The sequence below is a fragment of the Loxodonta africana genome, chromosome 21, assembly GCF_030014295.1.
Source record: "Loxodonta africana isolate mLoxAfr1 chromosome 21, mLoxAfr1.hap2, whole genome shotgun sequence".
NCBI lineage: Eukaryota > Metazoa > Chordata > Mammalia > Proboscidea > Elephantidae > Loxodonta > Loxodonta africana.
The window spans coordinates 59,943,375-59,957,057 of NC_087362.1; the positions used below are offsets into that span (position 1 = coordinate 59,943,375).

Consider the following 13,683-nt stretch of genomic DNA (forward strand, 5'->3'; position numbering starts at 1 on the left):
GTCCATCTAGTGAATCATTGAGTCCAAAGGTGGTCTTGGGAACCCCTGAACCCACTGGGCTTTAGTTGTGCAGTTCCTGCTCTTATTGCCTCCCATCTGATGCCTCTTCAGAGAGTCACTGCCCCAGTTTAGGCTTTCCTGCCTCTGCCCTCGCTGACTGAAGCAGGCTACTATGACCACCTTCTGTGCCCAACCCAAAGCCCTTCCAGTGAACTCCTTTTCCTGTCCTTAAGGAATAAGTAGACTCATCCACAACCTCTTCATCTTGGCCTGATGTTTTCTCCCAGTTAGGACAGGGAAGGGAAGCACCTGGAGGACTCCTAGGTGAACTTCACCAGCTCCCCTGAACTCATGCCCAGTATCTAATCATGACTTTGTGTACAAGGACTGAGGGACTAGGGGTCTGCATGCACACACCACACACACACACACACACACAAACCTTCTCCATCTACTCAGTCTTCTACACATAAAACCCTTCTCCATCTTCTCAGTCTTGTTGTTTGTTGTTGTTGTTAGGTGCCGTTGAGTCGGTTCCGATTCATAGCGACCCTATGCACAACAGAACGAAACACTCAGTCTTCTTACGCCTCCTTTATACACTATGTGGGATGCTCTTCAGGTCCTCCCATGCCATGCCTCTCTCAGCTCCAGGCCTTTGCAAAGGCTATGTTCTCATCTTCTTTTCACCTAGCTGACTCCTGCTCACTCTGCAGTCTCTGCTTAGGTAGCGCTTCTTCCATTCCTCCCCGAGAGCCATCACTCTTGTCCACGATTGGTTTTTCTCACCTCCAGCAGACTCTAAAATCCAAAAGGGCAGTGCAGGGACAAGGTCCAGCCTGCTCACCATGACATACCCTGGCCCTAACACAATGTCTGGCACATGATGGGTACTCAAAAATCATTGCTGGATGAATGCAATGGAAAAAGTCCACTGAGGAGCAGTGTTTCTGGTTTCAACTCTGCTCCTTATAGGTCCGTGGCCTTGGACAAGTCAGCTTATCCCTGAGCCTCTACAAAATAAGAAGAGCTAGCCCACGCGCCTAGCTTATATGACAAGGCCTTTGAAAATCATCAAGTGATTGTTACATAAAACCTGCATTTCTAAGCCTCAGATGGCACTTCTCAGACAGATGGTCACACTCTAGTACACATGTGGCTTCCAGCTCCCTCCTGGCCATGTAAAGATTATTTATCTCCATTGTTGATTACTTAAAATGCCACTTCTAACCAAGTATCTGTCTGCTACTTTTGATGATGTCAAATGAAGTGTTGATTAAATGTAACTTATACCTGTGTTTCCCAAAACACAGCCCAAAGATCAGACCTAGGAGCATTCCCCGAGAGAGGCTGCAGACCACATGGCTCTTTTTAGGTGCATCAGCATGTTAAGTCATGCAGTAAAGAAAAACCCATAAACTTGGCAAAGTCTGAGGTTTCTAAAATTTACTTGACCATGGAGCTCATTTTTTGGAGTGTTTCTTCCATAGAACTAGCACTCAAGAACATACACCTTGGTAAATGCAAACTTAGGAAGCTGCTATGGCCCAGGTTCAAATTTGGGTTTTCTTGTTTTTCGTTTATTTACTTTTTTAGCTGTTTAATTGCTACATAATACTGAGGACCCAAACCAATAATTTCCTAAGCATTAATAATGGTGACAAGTACATTATTACACTACATTTACTAACTCTGGTGGGAACTCTGATATTTCTGCCCCATCCCCCCACCAGCCAGCAGTCATCTGCAGTCTGATGGTTCCCGTTTGTTGTAGAGGGGCTTGAGCCAACCTGAACCCTTGTCAACCTCCCTCAGGAGCACCTTCCTTGGATATTTTGGTCCCGTGGAATGTGGAGCTTAGTCACCACAACCTGACACCACAGGAGGAGCGGCCCCGCTCATTTAGAAGCAGGAGATTGACACTGCCAGCTGCTGGGGCTTCAGGTTCCTCGCCAAATAGTGATGCCTATCCTCTGAGAAATGACAGTCTTTTCTACCCAAGACTTTTAAAAGGCTTCATATGACTTCTAGTAATCACTTTGATAAATCACCAAGACGTAATTACCAAGCATGCAAAGAAGCCAGCCTTTGGCAGGCTGGGGCAAGGCCATCTCTGCTTTCGCTCTTGCCAGATCCCTTCTCTCCATCTCATCACTTTTCCCATCATTTCAGACCCACTTCCTCATCCCTAAAACTCTCTAAACACTCAAGACATCGTTTCTTTCAAGCGAATACTGCCTACACAACTTGTCAACAGCTACTGCCTTCGGATAGTGCCCCTGCTCAAAGGCAGCCTATTATTTCAAATTTCTTGCCATTTAACTCTTTACATGATTATCTTAGCTGGCTTCTTAAAGTAAAACCATACATAAAACACCTTGGTATCCACCCAGCATCTAGCAATGAATTGCTCAGTGAATGTTTGTGATGTAAACAATGCTTCCAGGGATGATTAATTTAAATGGTCACACCCAAGATAAAAAAAGCTGGGTCACTTTGTCAAAAACCACACTGACCAGACTTTTAGCATTCTACCTCTTAACATTACACATATGAAAAACACACAGAGCTTTGCTTTTATGACTCAAGTCTCAAAACTCATACTTTAAAAAAAGGATTAAAATCACAAAAGCTCAGCTTATAAAAGCATGACATTTGAGCAGGTGAAACTGCTGCAGAATTGCCAAGGTGGAAAGAACTTAATGCCACTGACTTTAGAGAACTGAACTTTGATGGGTTACTGCATAAGCCAGTACCGTTTAGATCAGGTAATGGGGGCAAACACAGGTATATTCTTAGTAAATTAAAACTTCCAAGGCCTTACCTTACCATTCTTCAATGGTACAAACAGTCCTTCTATAAAAAGATGTGAAATTCAGCCACCAGTGACAATGGACACAGAGTAAATTGCTGAGATGACAGGCGTACAGAAGTCTCTACCAGGGTCATTCATAGTAAAACTTTATTGAACAGAAAACCCAGCGAAGGCTTTCACCTCTGCCAAGTTCCCCTGGGTTTAAAGTAAAGCACTGCATTTTAAAAAGCAATTATACATAAGTCTTTCCTAGAAAAGTCCTGCTAAAACATGTCTAGCAATTTCATTTGATTATATAAAGTAGTACACTTAGTGTAATTTCAACATTCCAACAGGAATCAAATCGTACCAGCAGAACCATTTCTGCATCTATGACATCTATGTACAAACACACATGCAGACACACACATCTGGAGAAGTTCCTCAGGCATTAACATGCGACACTAACGCCTTCTACTTACAGTGCCTATTAACTACATACAGTATATATTAAAGCTCTTCAGAAGAAAGACATGAAAAGCCTTGTGCATTTGTTTGCTCATCAATTTGTATCATGGCTTCATGTCGTACTTTCTGCTTTTGCTCCATCACAAAAGCTTATCATCCTTGTTGGTTCATTTTTTAACAATTTTGTGTCATTGTCATGTCCAGGTGAGGAATCAAACTGGAGTCAGAAGATCCAGTCCATTCCTGTCGAAGCCACTAAGCAACCAGGGAGCAAACACCATCAGTTTGCTATGGCTGGAGGACCTTCTGGAAGAAGAGAGGCAAAGAAAGTCTTGAAGACGAGCCATGCTGTGCTCATGAACGAGGGACTGGTCTGCTCTTCGAGTACATCCCTGTCTGGAGGGAGGTGGTTGGCGTCTTCTGTTTCAGGATCAGAGCCACCTTCCTACAGTTAATGAAACACAAACGAGTAAGGTTGTGATGAGCACAAATAATTTATTAGGAGAGGGCAAAGTAAATTCTTGGCCCCGGCCTCATATGCAAAGCAGCCAGGCAGGTAGGACCCCAGGGAGCGATGTCCTAGGCTGGGCGGGCTCTTCCCCAGGCCTCCACAGCACCTCTGTGCTAGTGACAGTTCCATAGTTTTGAACATTGCTAGCAGCAAGTAATAAAGAAGACCAAGTAACTAGATCTTCAACTGTTATTAAACTGGTAAGTTAACCGCTCATGACTTACGGATATTCCTCTAGTTTTGGCACTGTTCTAAGAACCCCACAAAGGGAAACCCAGGATTCTAAAAACAAGTGACAATTTATATTATACAAGAATTTCCTTCAGGATCATGCATTAACCTGCCTTATAGAAATTCAATATCTGCCTATTATTTTCCAGGAAGTCTATTCTGTAAATGCGACATGCTTCTCCTTGTAATCCTCGGGTAGAAAACGACCCATTAGTAGTTTCTATGGTAGAACGCGTTGTAGTCCCGGACCATTTAGCACTCAAAATAGCGGGTTTTAAAAAACATTTACATGTGCCAAAATGCGAACTGCCACACGACAAAAATACATGATGGATTTTATGACACATTCAACGTTCTTCAAATATCTGCTGCTATAAGAATTAAAAAAAAAAAAAAGAGAGAGAGATATTTAGCCTAATAAAATGGTAAACCAAGTGGCTGGAAACCTAAAGGTTAAGGATTCGGGAGTCTGAGGTTCATGTCAGGCTCGCCTGGGCTCCATCGAGGTGTCATACCTGCAAGTTATTGTTGGGGTCCTGATTTACAGCTTCGAAAGGAGGACCATCATCTGGGAAGTTCTCGACCGGCCTCTGTCTAAATGGAAACCACCCAACGTGATGCCTTCAAAGGAAGCACATAAAAGTCCATCTTAGCTAACAGCACAGTGAGACTCAAGAATTTAAGCATCCTTCTCAATTAAATCAGGTGCCTCTCCCTTCCCTCTGGTCACAGCAGCAGCCCGATTAGAGGCTCACAGCAAGACCCATCTCTGGCGCTACTCTATCGCACTGTCTCCCAGACTCTCTCACAGGCCTATAAGGTCCCTGAAGTCAGGGACCATGCTGTATAAACCCAGCAACTTAAGAGGCACCTGGCACAGAGTAGGTGCTTGACAAATACTTGCTTATCTAAACTAAACCTTCACTTGAAAACCTTAACAGGGGGGAAAAAACACACACAAAAAACTGTAATTATAGTATTTCACAACACATAAAGATCTAAATTTGGTCATCTAAACATACGACTCTAGAGATGATGGAATGAACTAAGTTTTCTTTGAAAAATCCAATTAAATCCAAGTCTTGAAGCAAATGACAAGATACTAACATCGATCAATTCTGGATATATGAGTCTTACATTATTCTAAAAAAAAATTTTTTTAAGGATTTTAAAAAGCTAAAATAAAACGAGTTACTATAAAGGAAAACTCTCAGTTTCAATTACAAACAAGGACCCATCACTCTAAGCACTCCAGGCTTTTCAGCCTTAGCAGTACTGACATTTTGGGCCGAACGATTACTGTGGAGGCTGTCCTGGGTGCTGCAGGTATGGCAGCATCTCTTGCCTCTACCCACTAGATGCCAGTAGCACCCTTTCAGTTGTGACAACCAAAACACGTCTCCAGACATCGCCAAATGTTCTGGTGGTGTAAGGGGAGCCGAAATCACCCTGGTTGAGAACCACTGCGCTAAGCAAAGCCTCAGGTCTATAAAGGTTCCCTAGCTCTTCAGGGCTGCCAACAAGTCCGTGCCTGACCTTTATCCTGGACGGCAGCTGTAGCCTGATAAAGACAAACATATTCTTATTCAAAACAAAAACAATTTTCCTTTCCGTGCCTCAGTATGGCCACATTATCGCAGTGCGTGAGCTTGGAAGGTACCTCACCAGAGGGAAAGAGAACATTCTTCTTGTATTAACACGATTAGGCATTCTTGAATACACAATCAAGCCCTGAATTCTTTGTAATGGAAGTACCAGATTGACATACTTTTTAATCATGCCTCTTACATAATGACCAAGTTTGCTCAAAGAGGAGCTGAACGCGTACTAGGTCTGAGTGACCATACAGTGTAACTGTGGTAACGGGGAGAGAAATCATCCGCTTACAGGTACATAACAACGGTGGCCCCCATGACCATGAGGAATCTGCTCAGGGAGGAGTAGAAGTAGAGGATACTGAGGAAAACGGAGAACGTAGCTGCAGAATAGGTCCAGTCCAACCAATCTCGGTTTATCTCGTCATCTTCCTCTACGATTGGGCCACCTTGTGCATTCATCCGCAAATTCTGATTGGCTCCAGGATTGACCACCACTTGAGGAGCAGCATTCTGGTTGGCTGGCTGGTTTTCAGCTGGAAACTGGTTGTGAATTGGGGCTGGAGCCGGTGCTGTGACCACAGGTATCTCTTGTGCACTTGGTGGTGGGACAAAAGCCCCCGAGGCAGCAGTGGCTGCTAAACTAAGATAAAAAAGACAGAGACAGGAACTGTTGGGAGCAAAGCACTGTGAAGACAGTGGCTCACCTAACCTTACCTAGCAGGGGTCTTTACTGTTAACAATCAGAAATAGGTACGTGCAGACTTGGTTCTTCTTTAACGTAGTGAATAACTTCATTGCTGAAGGTCATATCCATAAATGCCTTGTCTGTCCCTGAGAGAGGCCACACAATAAATTTCCTCCAGAATTAAACATCGCTGTCACTATAAAAGTATGGTGCAGGAGCAAATTAAAATTTTTACAAATGCAAAAAAAAAACCTTAAAAATTGAAAAAAGAAAGGTAATATATTCTAAATAAATTCATCAGACTCTGTGCCAGACAAAAATCAATTCACAAATGAGGTAGCGCTTGTCACTTATACTCTCTTCCAGCCACAGAACCGGAGAGAGCAGGGCTCTGTAGAAATTGATGAAAATACACTCATCCTCCACTCTCCACTGTATAGGTGACATGGGTGGGACTGCCCTCATTCCCAGAAGCCCTGGCCACACCCACACTCATCCTCCACTCTCTACTGTACAGGTGACATGGGTGGGACTGCCCTCATTCCCAGGAGCCCTGGCCACACCCACACTCACTACTGCATGTAGTACTGCCGGGCGTATATCTGCTGGAACCAGGACAGCTGCAGCCACCCGTAAGTTGTGTAGCCCGTGAAACCAGGCCCCAGGCCTTGGAACGTCTGCTGGGCAGCTTCAGGTCTATAAAAGATTAAAAAAAAAAAAAATCATTTCAAGTTGGTTTAGTAGAATAAAAGAAAACTACGTTTAAATTACAAGCAGGGATTGGAGTCAAAGAGACAAGAAATGTCAAATGGACGTCCACTCTTAAGATGGAAGGATGGGCTTCAGGAGAGCTTTACGGTACACGGCGGTATGGTGCACCTGTGTAATGCAGGCACAGAAAGCGACGGCTGGTGAAGCCCTCCTACCGCAGCGCAGAGCCCACAGGAAGACAAGAGCCTCTTGTCCAGCACTGGGTTCTCATCATCCCAGTGACTAGAGCGACTGGTGCTTGTTTTGCATATAGATGAAGTAAGCTGGACCTTTTCAGGTTAAGCGGATCCCCGCCTCACGTTTTGCCTTGCTTAGTCTCACTGCAGGCCAAATACACGGCTGATCCTTTAGAAGGCAGCTCTAAAGCCCCTTCTCACAAAGCCTCTCCTGACAGATCTCTGCCTCTTCTCTGGTCCTGGATCTCATTATTGGAGCCAGTTATGTGTGCATGTGGCATCACTTGTGTGTGCTGTTGACCACCTGGTGTCCTGTACAGGCTGCTGGGCTAGGCACCTTCAATCTATTCTCACTCGACCCCAAATGACCCTGTGGGGAGGGTCATCTCACCCCCACTATACCGAGGGGGAGCCCGAGTAGAGCTTAGGGAAGACAAGAGATTGGCACAAGGTCACTAAGCTAGTTAGTGACAGGGCTGGATTTGAGACCTGGTTTTCTTTGGTGCCAAACTCACACTTCTTTCAGGCAACACAGCCTTATACTGCCATGGGCCGGGGGGTGGGGGGTCATCTTTGGCTCCGTGCTTCTCACACAGAGCTCCTGTGACAGCACTTCGCAGCACTGAAATTATCGTAGACTTATGGGAAGATCCAGGGCTGGTTATGTGGTCATCTGTGCAGGCCAATATATATCTTTAAGGAAAGCTCTATGTACTGGCTGTTCAATAAATATCTGCTGAATGAAGTCACCTGGTTTTAATACGGTGAACTTCGCAAAGACATGGGCCGCAACTCTCAAGTCACACAACCAGAATATCCAATTATCCAATTTGTATGCTGACAGTCTATTAACCAGATCCCATACCCCGAGTGTTTCTGAAATAGTCCTCTAATACAACAGGTCTTGGTCTGATACTATTTTTGATCATTTAAAAAAGCTACAGTGCATGAAGATGGGATGATAACAAAGAGCTTTCATTAATTTAGTTATATCTGATGATGGCATTATAGATATGCGAAATAACTAAAGTGTTTTTACAGCTGTATATATTTTTTTTATATTAAAACATGAGACAACATGATAGCTGGGACTCACTTCTAAACACTTACACAAACAGGGAAGCAGGTACTAGAGGAAGCAAGTATGATGAAGCTTTGATGGTTTATTGGGCCTGGGTATGTTGATGTTATACAGTTCCCTCTGCTTCTGTGTTTTTAATATTCATGTTTTGATAAAGCCAGATGTTCGAGTTTTCTTTTTATTTTCATTAAGAAAAAGAAAATGCCTCAAACATCTGGCTTTATCAAAACACAAGTATTAAAAACTAGTAGAAAACTACTAGGGGGAGGTGAGTAGGAAAGTTTCAGAATTTCAACTCAGTTAACAGATTATTTTTTTCTGTAGTAACTTCCATAATCAGGTGTTCCTCCAAGGGCTAGAAAACCCCAGTGTCAGGACATTTAGTCACTTCTGGCTTTTGCTCTAAAGAAATGGCCTTTTTTCCTTGTATCGCCAACACAGTGCTTAGCAGAGCACTCCTTAAAGTCTCTTCACCTTTTGTCACCCATTGTTACAATAAACAAAGCACAAAGCCAACCAGCAAAGCAGCAGCAAGAGGCCAATGACCAATTGCTTTTTCCCTGCAGCGGCGGGAATTAGGCAGGAATTCCCAATCTTCTTCGGGGCAATTGAGGGGTCAGCACAATGTAAACACACTCAGGTCGGAGGGACAGATGCCTACATTTTCCATACTCAGCCTCTGACTTTTTTACATGTTCTGAAAAGGCTGTGCATAAAGAAAAATTAAATACATACATGAACCCCTTTATAAAGTTTTGTGTGTTTCAATGTTTTGTGACTCTGTGTGTATAAAAACATGTTAGTCTTAAATTCTTGCTAACGTTACACGCTCCTGTTGTATAAATTAGTCCTTTATAATACTCACTCACCTAGACATGTTCTCCCATCCAGAGGGAGAAAGGTTTCGAAGAGCCTCCCTTTGTCTTAAACCATCACTTGAGGAATTCCCAGGGTACTGTCCCTGATTAAGACCAGTGGGCTGCTCTGTGGATTCAGCAACCTAAATAAGGATAATGCAAACATCAGAACAAAGGATCTGATGCAACTGTGTGAAATCAAGCTAAAAGGCTGATTTTGCTGTGAATGGCTTAGGACCCCCACCCAAACCTCTGAACCTGACAAAATTAAATAGGTGCAATGGTATGTAAGAAAATGTCCTGAAATTTGTTCAACCCAATTTTCAATATATGGATACTTAAAAAAAATCTTTATTTTTCCTTAGAGTAACTACCCTATAGTTTCATTAAAGTCTTCCAACAAAGTTATCATTGGTGAGAAAGCTTAGATAATGCTCTATCTGTCTTACAGATGCTAAATTTACTAATTTGACTCAACCAGCAACCTAAAGGAAAGAGAATTTCCTATGCTACATTCAGATGTTTTAGGAAATGCAATGGCAACGCAAACTTAGAGAATGTCACCATGTCTAAACATTAATACTATACATATGCAAATAATCCTTGTGAAACAAAAAAATAAATGATTGACTGTCAATCATAAATGAGTGTCGTCGTTGTGCGCCCTGCTCGTTGGGTGATTCTGGTACATAGTTGTTGGGCAAATCACACCCCAGGAGACAGTGTGATGTGTAACTCTGCTTTTCCACTACAACCCTAATGGAATAGTCTGCTATATTACAGGAAACTCTCACTGGCGCTGATAACAGATTTCCTAATTCCTGATACTCACTGAGGAAGAAAAAAAATGTCACCTGGTAAAAATACAATAAAATCTCTCGTAAAGAATTTTATCCTACCTTCTTTATTCCTCCCTTGAGAGCCTGAATGACAAGATTGTTCCCGTCATGAAAAACCAGACATACCTTTGCACTGGTTTCTGGCGTTTTTGAAGGCGTCTTCATGTTGCACACCAGATGCAAAACATGCCGTTTTTCCTGCTAAAAGTATTAAGGAGGCACTTTAGAACCCGAATTCAATCTGGTAAGTGCTTAAGACATTCAAAAGTTCATGTGTAAGCGATGTACCTTTGGAAGCAAGTCCCTGAGACACTGGTGATCCAACAACAGCTTCCCAGAATAAATTAACCTCTGGTCCTCTGGACGCTTATCATGGAAAAGAAAGAGTCACACAGGTCAGCAGCATTCGGCCCCAACAAGTTCCCAAACACAGAAAGGACTGTTTCACACAAATCATCAGAATATATGTGCTTTCCCCCATAGGAAAACACTTTTTCAAAGGCCTCATACACAGAACTTTTTATTTAGAAAGTGCTTAACTTTAAACTGATCAATAACATGCAGCAATTCTAAACTGAAGTCCTCAAAGGCTTTTCCTCACATACATATGCAGTTATAGAGGAGATGGTGAGTGGGAAACGGTCCACACAACTTTGTGAGAGTCAGTATCCCTACCTTCACGGGAGAAACTCTGAGAAATTGACTTGTCCAAGGTCAAGATCCCAATCCCTCTCCTCCTCCATACCAGGGATTTTAAAACCGTAACGACTCTAACACACTTTTATACAAAACTGACTTTTAAAATAGATTTTTAATGTATTTTGCACTTCTTTTAAAACCTTACTTTTAAAAACAATGGCCCCAATGATATATACCAGAGTACACTGGAACTCACCAACTTGTCAACCTACTCTTGCCAGAATAGCCAGTGACGCAAAACTTGGAACAAAGCTGTTCCTGCTAACAAGCCTGAGATTATAAAGCACACTGTTTAAAACCAACGAAAGAAAATAACAAAAACTATGTGTGCTTATCTGCATAAATCAGGATTTTGGACGTTGTGGAACTACAACAAAATGCAGAACTCTATTGGGTGCAGCGATCACCACTGTTCTCACTGGCTGACTTTATAAGTAAATGCCATATATATGAATTTGTAAAATACTACGATATATGTGGGACCCTGCATTATACTGAAGATTTCTGCCACTAGAACTGTGTTTGAAAACTAGCGCCCTGTAGTAACAGCTGCCTGTGGATCTGAATTGTTTTCTCTTTTAAAGGCCTGACTTGACATTCTATGCCTTTACCCAGAAGACGCATCTGAAAAAAAATACATTATCTTAAACAAACAACTGTTACAAAATAAAGCTTCTCACTTTATACCATTTTATACTCCCCCCGCCTAAAAAAAAATGAAGAACGTCCTCCAGGCATCCTAACTTTTAGATGTAACTTTGTATAGCTGAGAGGATGTTTTATTTAGAACTCTGGGTCTTCAAACACACCTATTAAGAGCGATGTTCCTAACCAGGGCAAGTCCTCAAGGAAAATGCTTCTCCACAACACTGCCTTTTACCCTATGATGCAACTAGAAACTACACCTGCTTCCCAGTTTGTGTACCTACTTGCCATTCTCACAGCCAAACAGCCACTTAGCTTCTTGGGAGCAGCTACCATAAAACCGCAAAGAATGCCAAGGTGAATTCTAAACGGCGCTGAGATAGAAACTTAAATAAATGAGCGAATTTCAAAATAACAACTCAGAAAGAAAATCCACTTCTACACTCCTAACGACAAAAACAACCTAACACAGGAGCTACACATACCAGAACCCTCTAGGGAAGGATTAGCAATTTCACAATTTTTTCCTGCCCCGGTGCCCTTTCCTGTTTAATCCAGGATTACAAACGTGGGCAGCACAAAACATTGCTGACATTTACCTAATATCCGAGGAGAAAGTAAATACAAGAGAGTCCAGAGCACAATCTCCATCACGTGGTGGGAAAGGAGGCGCTAAGGGTGAGGTTGACAGATGTGCCAACCAAAACAAAGCAAGGAAGTCTCCGTAAGTGAGGGGCCAAAGTCGTAAAACCCAGACTCAAGGAAGCTCCTTCTGCCTGCTTCCCCACGAAGTCACTCTTGACCATAAAGTGCGCCCGGCTCCTCCCTCGGACCCAGCAAAGGCTGCAGAGTCCAGCGCGACAGGGAGGGGCCGATGGCGGAAAGTGCACCGGGAGGGGAAGAGCCACGTCTTCCTCCTGGGTGTGGGACCTTAAGGACGCTGTGCCTGGTGCTCTAGCTACTGGCGCGGGGTGGCACCTGCACCCTCCTCTCCGCACTGAGCCGATACATTCATACAATTCATTTCACGGCATTTTTTATTTTCTTGTTTCCATCCATTGGATGCAATCCTATAGGGACACCTAGTCGCCCAGACGTCTGGGGAAACTAAGGCCTGGAGGGTGAAATGACTCACTCAAGGTCAAAATGCTGTTTCAGTGGCTTGGCTAAGGGTGGGACCTTGATCTGGGGCGAAGAGGAAGGGACCTGGGAGGTGGGGCAGGGCTGTGACAGCGTCTGGGGGCTTGGGGAAGTGGGGAGGTGGGGAGGCGAGATGACAGGAGACGGCAGCCCGTCAGGAAGGCAGGGTGATGGCGGCCAGGGAGAGGAGGCGACAGCCACGGGGCAAAGAGACGGGCGCCTACGGTACCGGCGGGCAGGGAAGGGGGGCAAGCCACAGCCTTGGGGAGGCGACCCGGCGGCCTTAACTGCCGCCGGAGGAAGGACAACTAAGGAGGAGGCTACTGGAAAGCGGAGGCGGACGGGGCATCCCTGGGAGGAGGGCTTGGGGGCTCCTCTCACCGGGCGCTCGGGGTAGACACGGCTCAGGTGGGCCTTGAGGTGACCCACGGTCCAGCTGCGTTCGCAGCTCAGCTCCAGGTCGCGGTGGCGCTGGTTGGGGCTCTTCACCAGGAGCGTGAGGGGCTCCAGTTCAGGCTGGGCATCTGGCTCCATGTCGGCTGCGCTGTGGGCTCCGCTACGCTCCGAGAAGCCAGGCACACGGCGCCGCACCCCCCCAGGCCCCAACGACGACGGTTCACGTCTCCCGGACGCGCGGCCCCGCCTTGGGCACCTTTTATAGGCACGCCGCGTCCGGGCCCTGCGACAGAACGCACTGTGGCTGCAGCCCATTGGCTGCGGTGGAGGCCACGGCCCCAACGTGGCCCAATCGGCGCGCGGATTGGGGCGGGCTGAGGACGTGGGCGTGGGTGATGCAACCGGTCGCCGTTGCGTCAGCCCGAGCCGCGGCCGTGGCCCGGGAGCCGGGGTTCGGCGGCCATGTTTGGGTGCGTTGGACGGCGTGCGGGGCAGTTCGGCCCTGCGTCGACCAGAGAGCTTCGTAGCTCAGGTTGCCTGGGGCGCCTTAGGGAAAGCCATCCCACCCGGCCCCCAGCCTCACAGTCTCGGCAGATTGTTTCCTCACAAAGCAGCACCCCCGCCCTTTTTAACCCCGGGCACCAAGGCCAGCGTCCCCTTTTCGTTCTCCCAGGGGCCCGAGGACCTGCGGTTCCACAGCCAGTCAGCTCGAAGAACGGCTGGGTGGCTCCTATGGCTGGGTGGCTCCTATCGGCGAGCCCAGCCTGGAGTGCGCCCGGGATGTGCATTAGA

The 13,683-nt window shown here is 45.3% G+C and overlaps 1 protein-coding gene across 2 annotated transcripts; it reads right to left on the minus strand.

The window, feature by feature from the left end:
- Positions 1 to 2,945: 2,945 nt before the first annotated feature.
- HERPUD1 (homocysteine inducible ER protein with ubiquitin like domain 1) lies at positions 2,946 to 13,138 on the minus strand. Of its 2 annotated transcripts, XM_003416294.4 has the most exons (8): positions 12,877 to 13,137; positions 10,300 to 10,377; positions 10,138 to 10,212; positions 9,185 to 9,315; positions 6,861 to 6,983; positions 5,892 to 6,242; positions 4,520 to 4,625; positions 2,946 to 3,707 (listed from the first exon to the last, which is right to left on the minus strand). In XM_003416294.4, the coding sequence occupies exons 1-8, from the start codon at positions 13,027 to 13,029 to the stop codon at positions 3,543 to 3,545; spliced, it is 1,182 nt and encodes a 393-aa protein (XP_003416342.2). In that variant the 5' UTR covers positions 13,030 to 13,137; the 3' UTR covers positions 2,946 to 3,542. The 2 variants fall into 2 exon arrangements, with proteins under 2 accessions (XP_003416342.2, XP_010594376.2); XM_010596074.3 differs by lacking the exon at positions 2,946 to 3,707 and having other exon boundaries at positions 6,049 to 6,242; positions 12,877 to 13,138.
- Positions 13,139 to 13,683: the final 545 nt, after the last annotated feature.

Excerpts from the sequence above, each read along its gene's own strand:
- HERPUD1 (XM_003416294.4), bottom strand. The coding sequence starts at position 13,029 with ATGGAGCCAGATGCCCAGCCTGAACTGGAGCCCCTCACGCTCCTGGTG. Across the intron at positions 10,213-10,299 it reads TCAGGGACTTGCTTCCAAAG|CAGGAAAAACGGCATGTTTT; the intron begins GTACATCGCTTA and ends TAATACTTTTAG. Across the intron at positions 3,708-4,519 it reads ACCCCAACAATAACTTGCAG|GAAGGTGGCTCTGATCCTGA; the intron begins GTATGACACCTC and ends CATTAACTGTAG.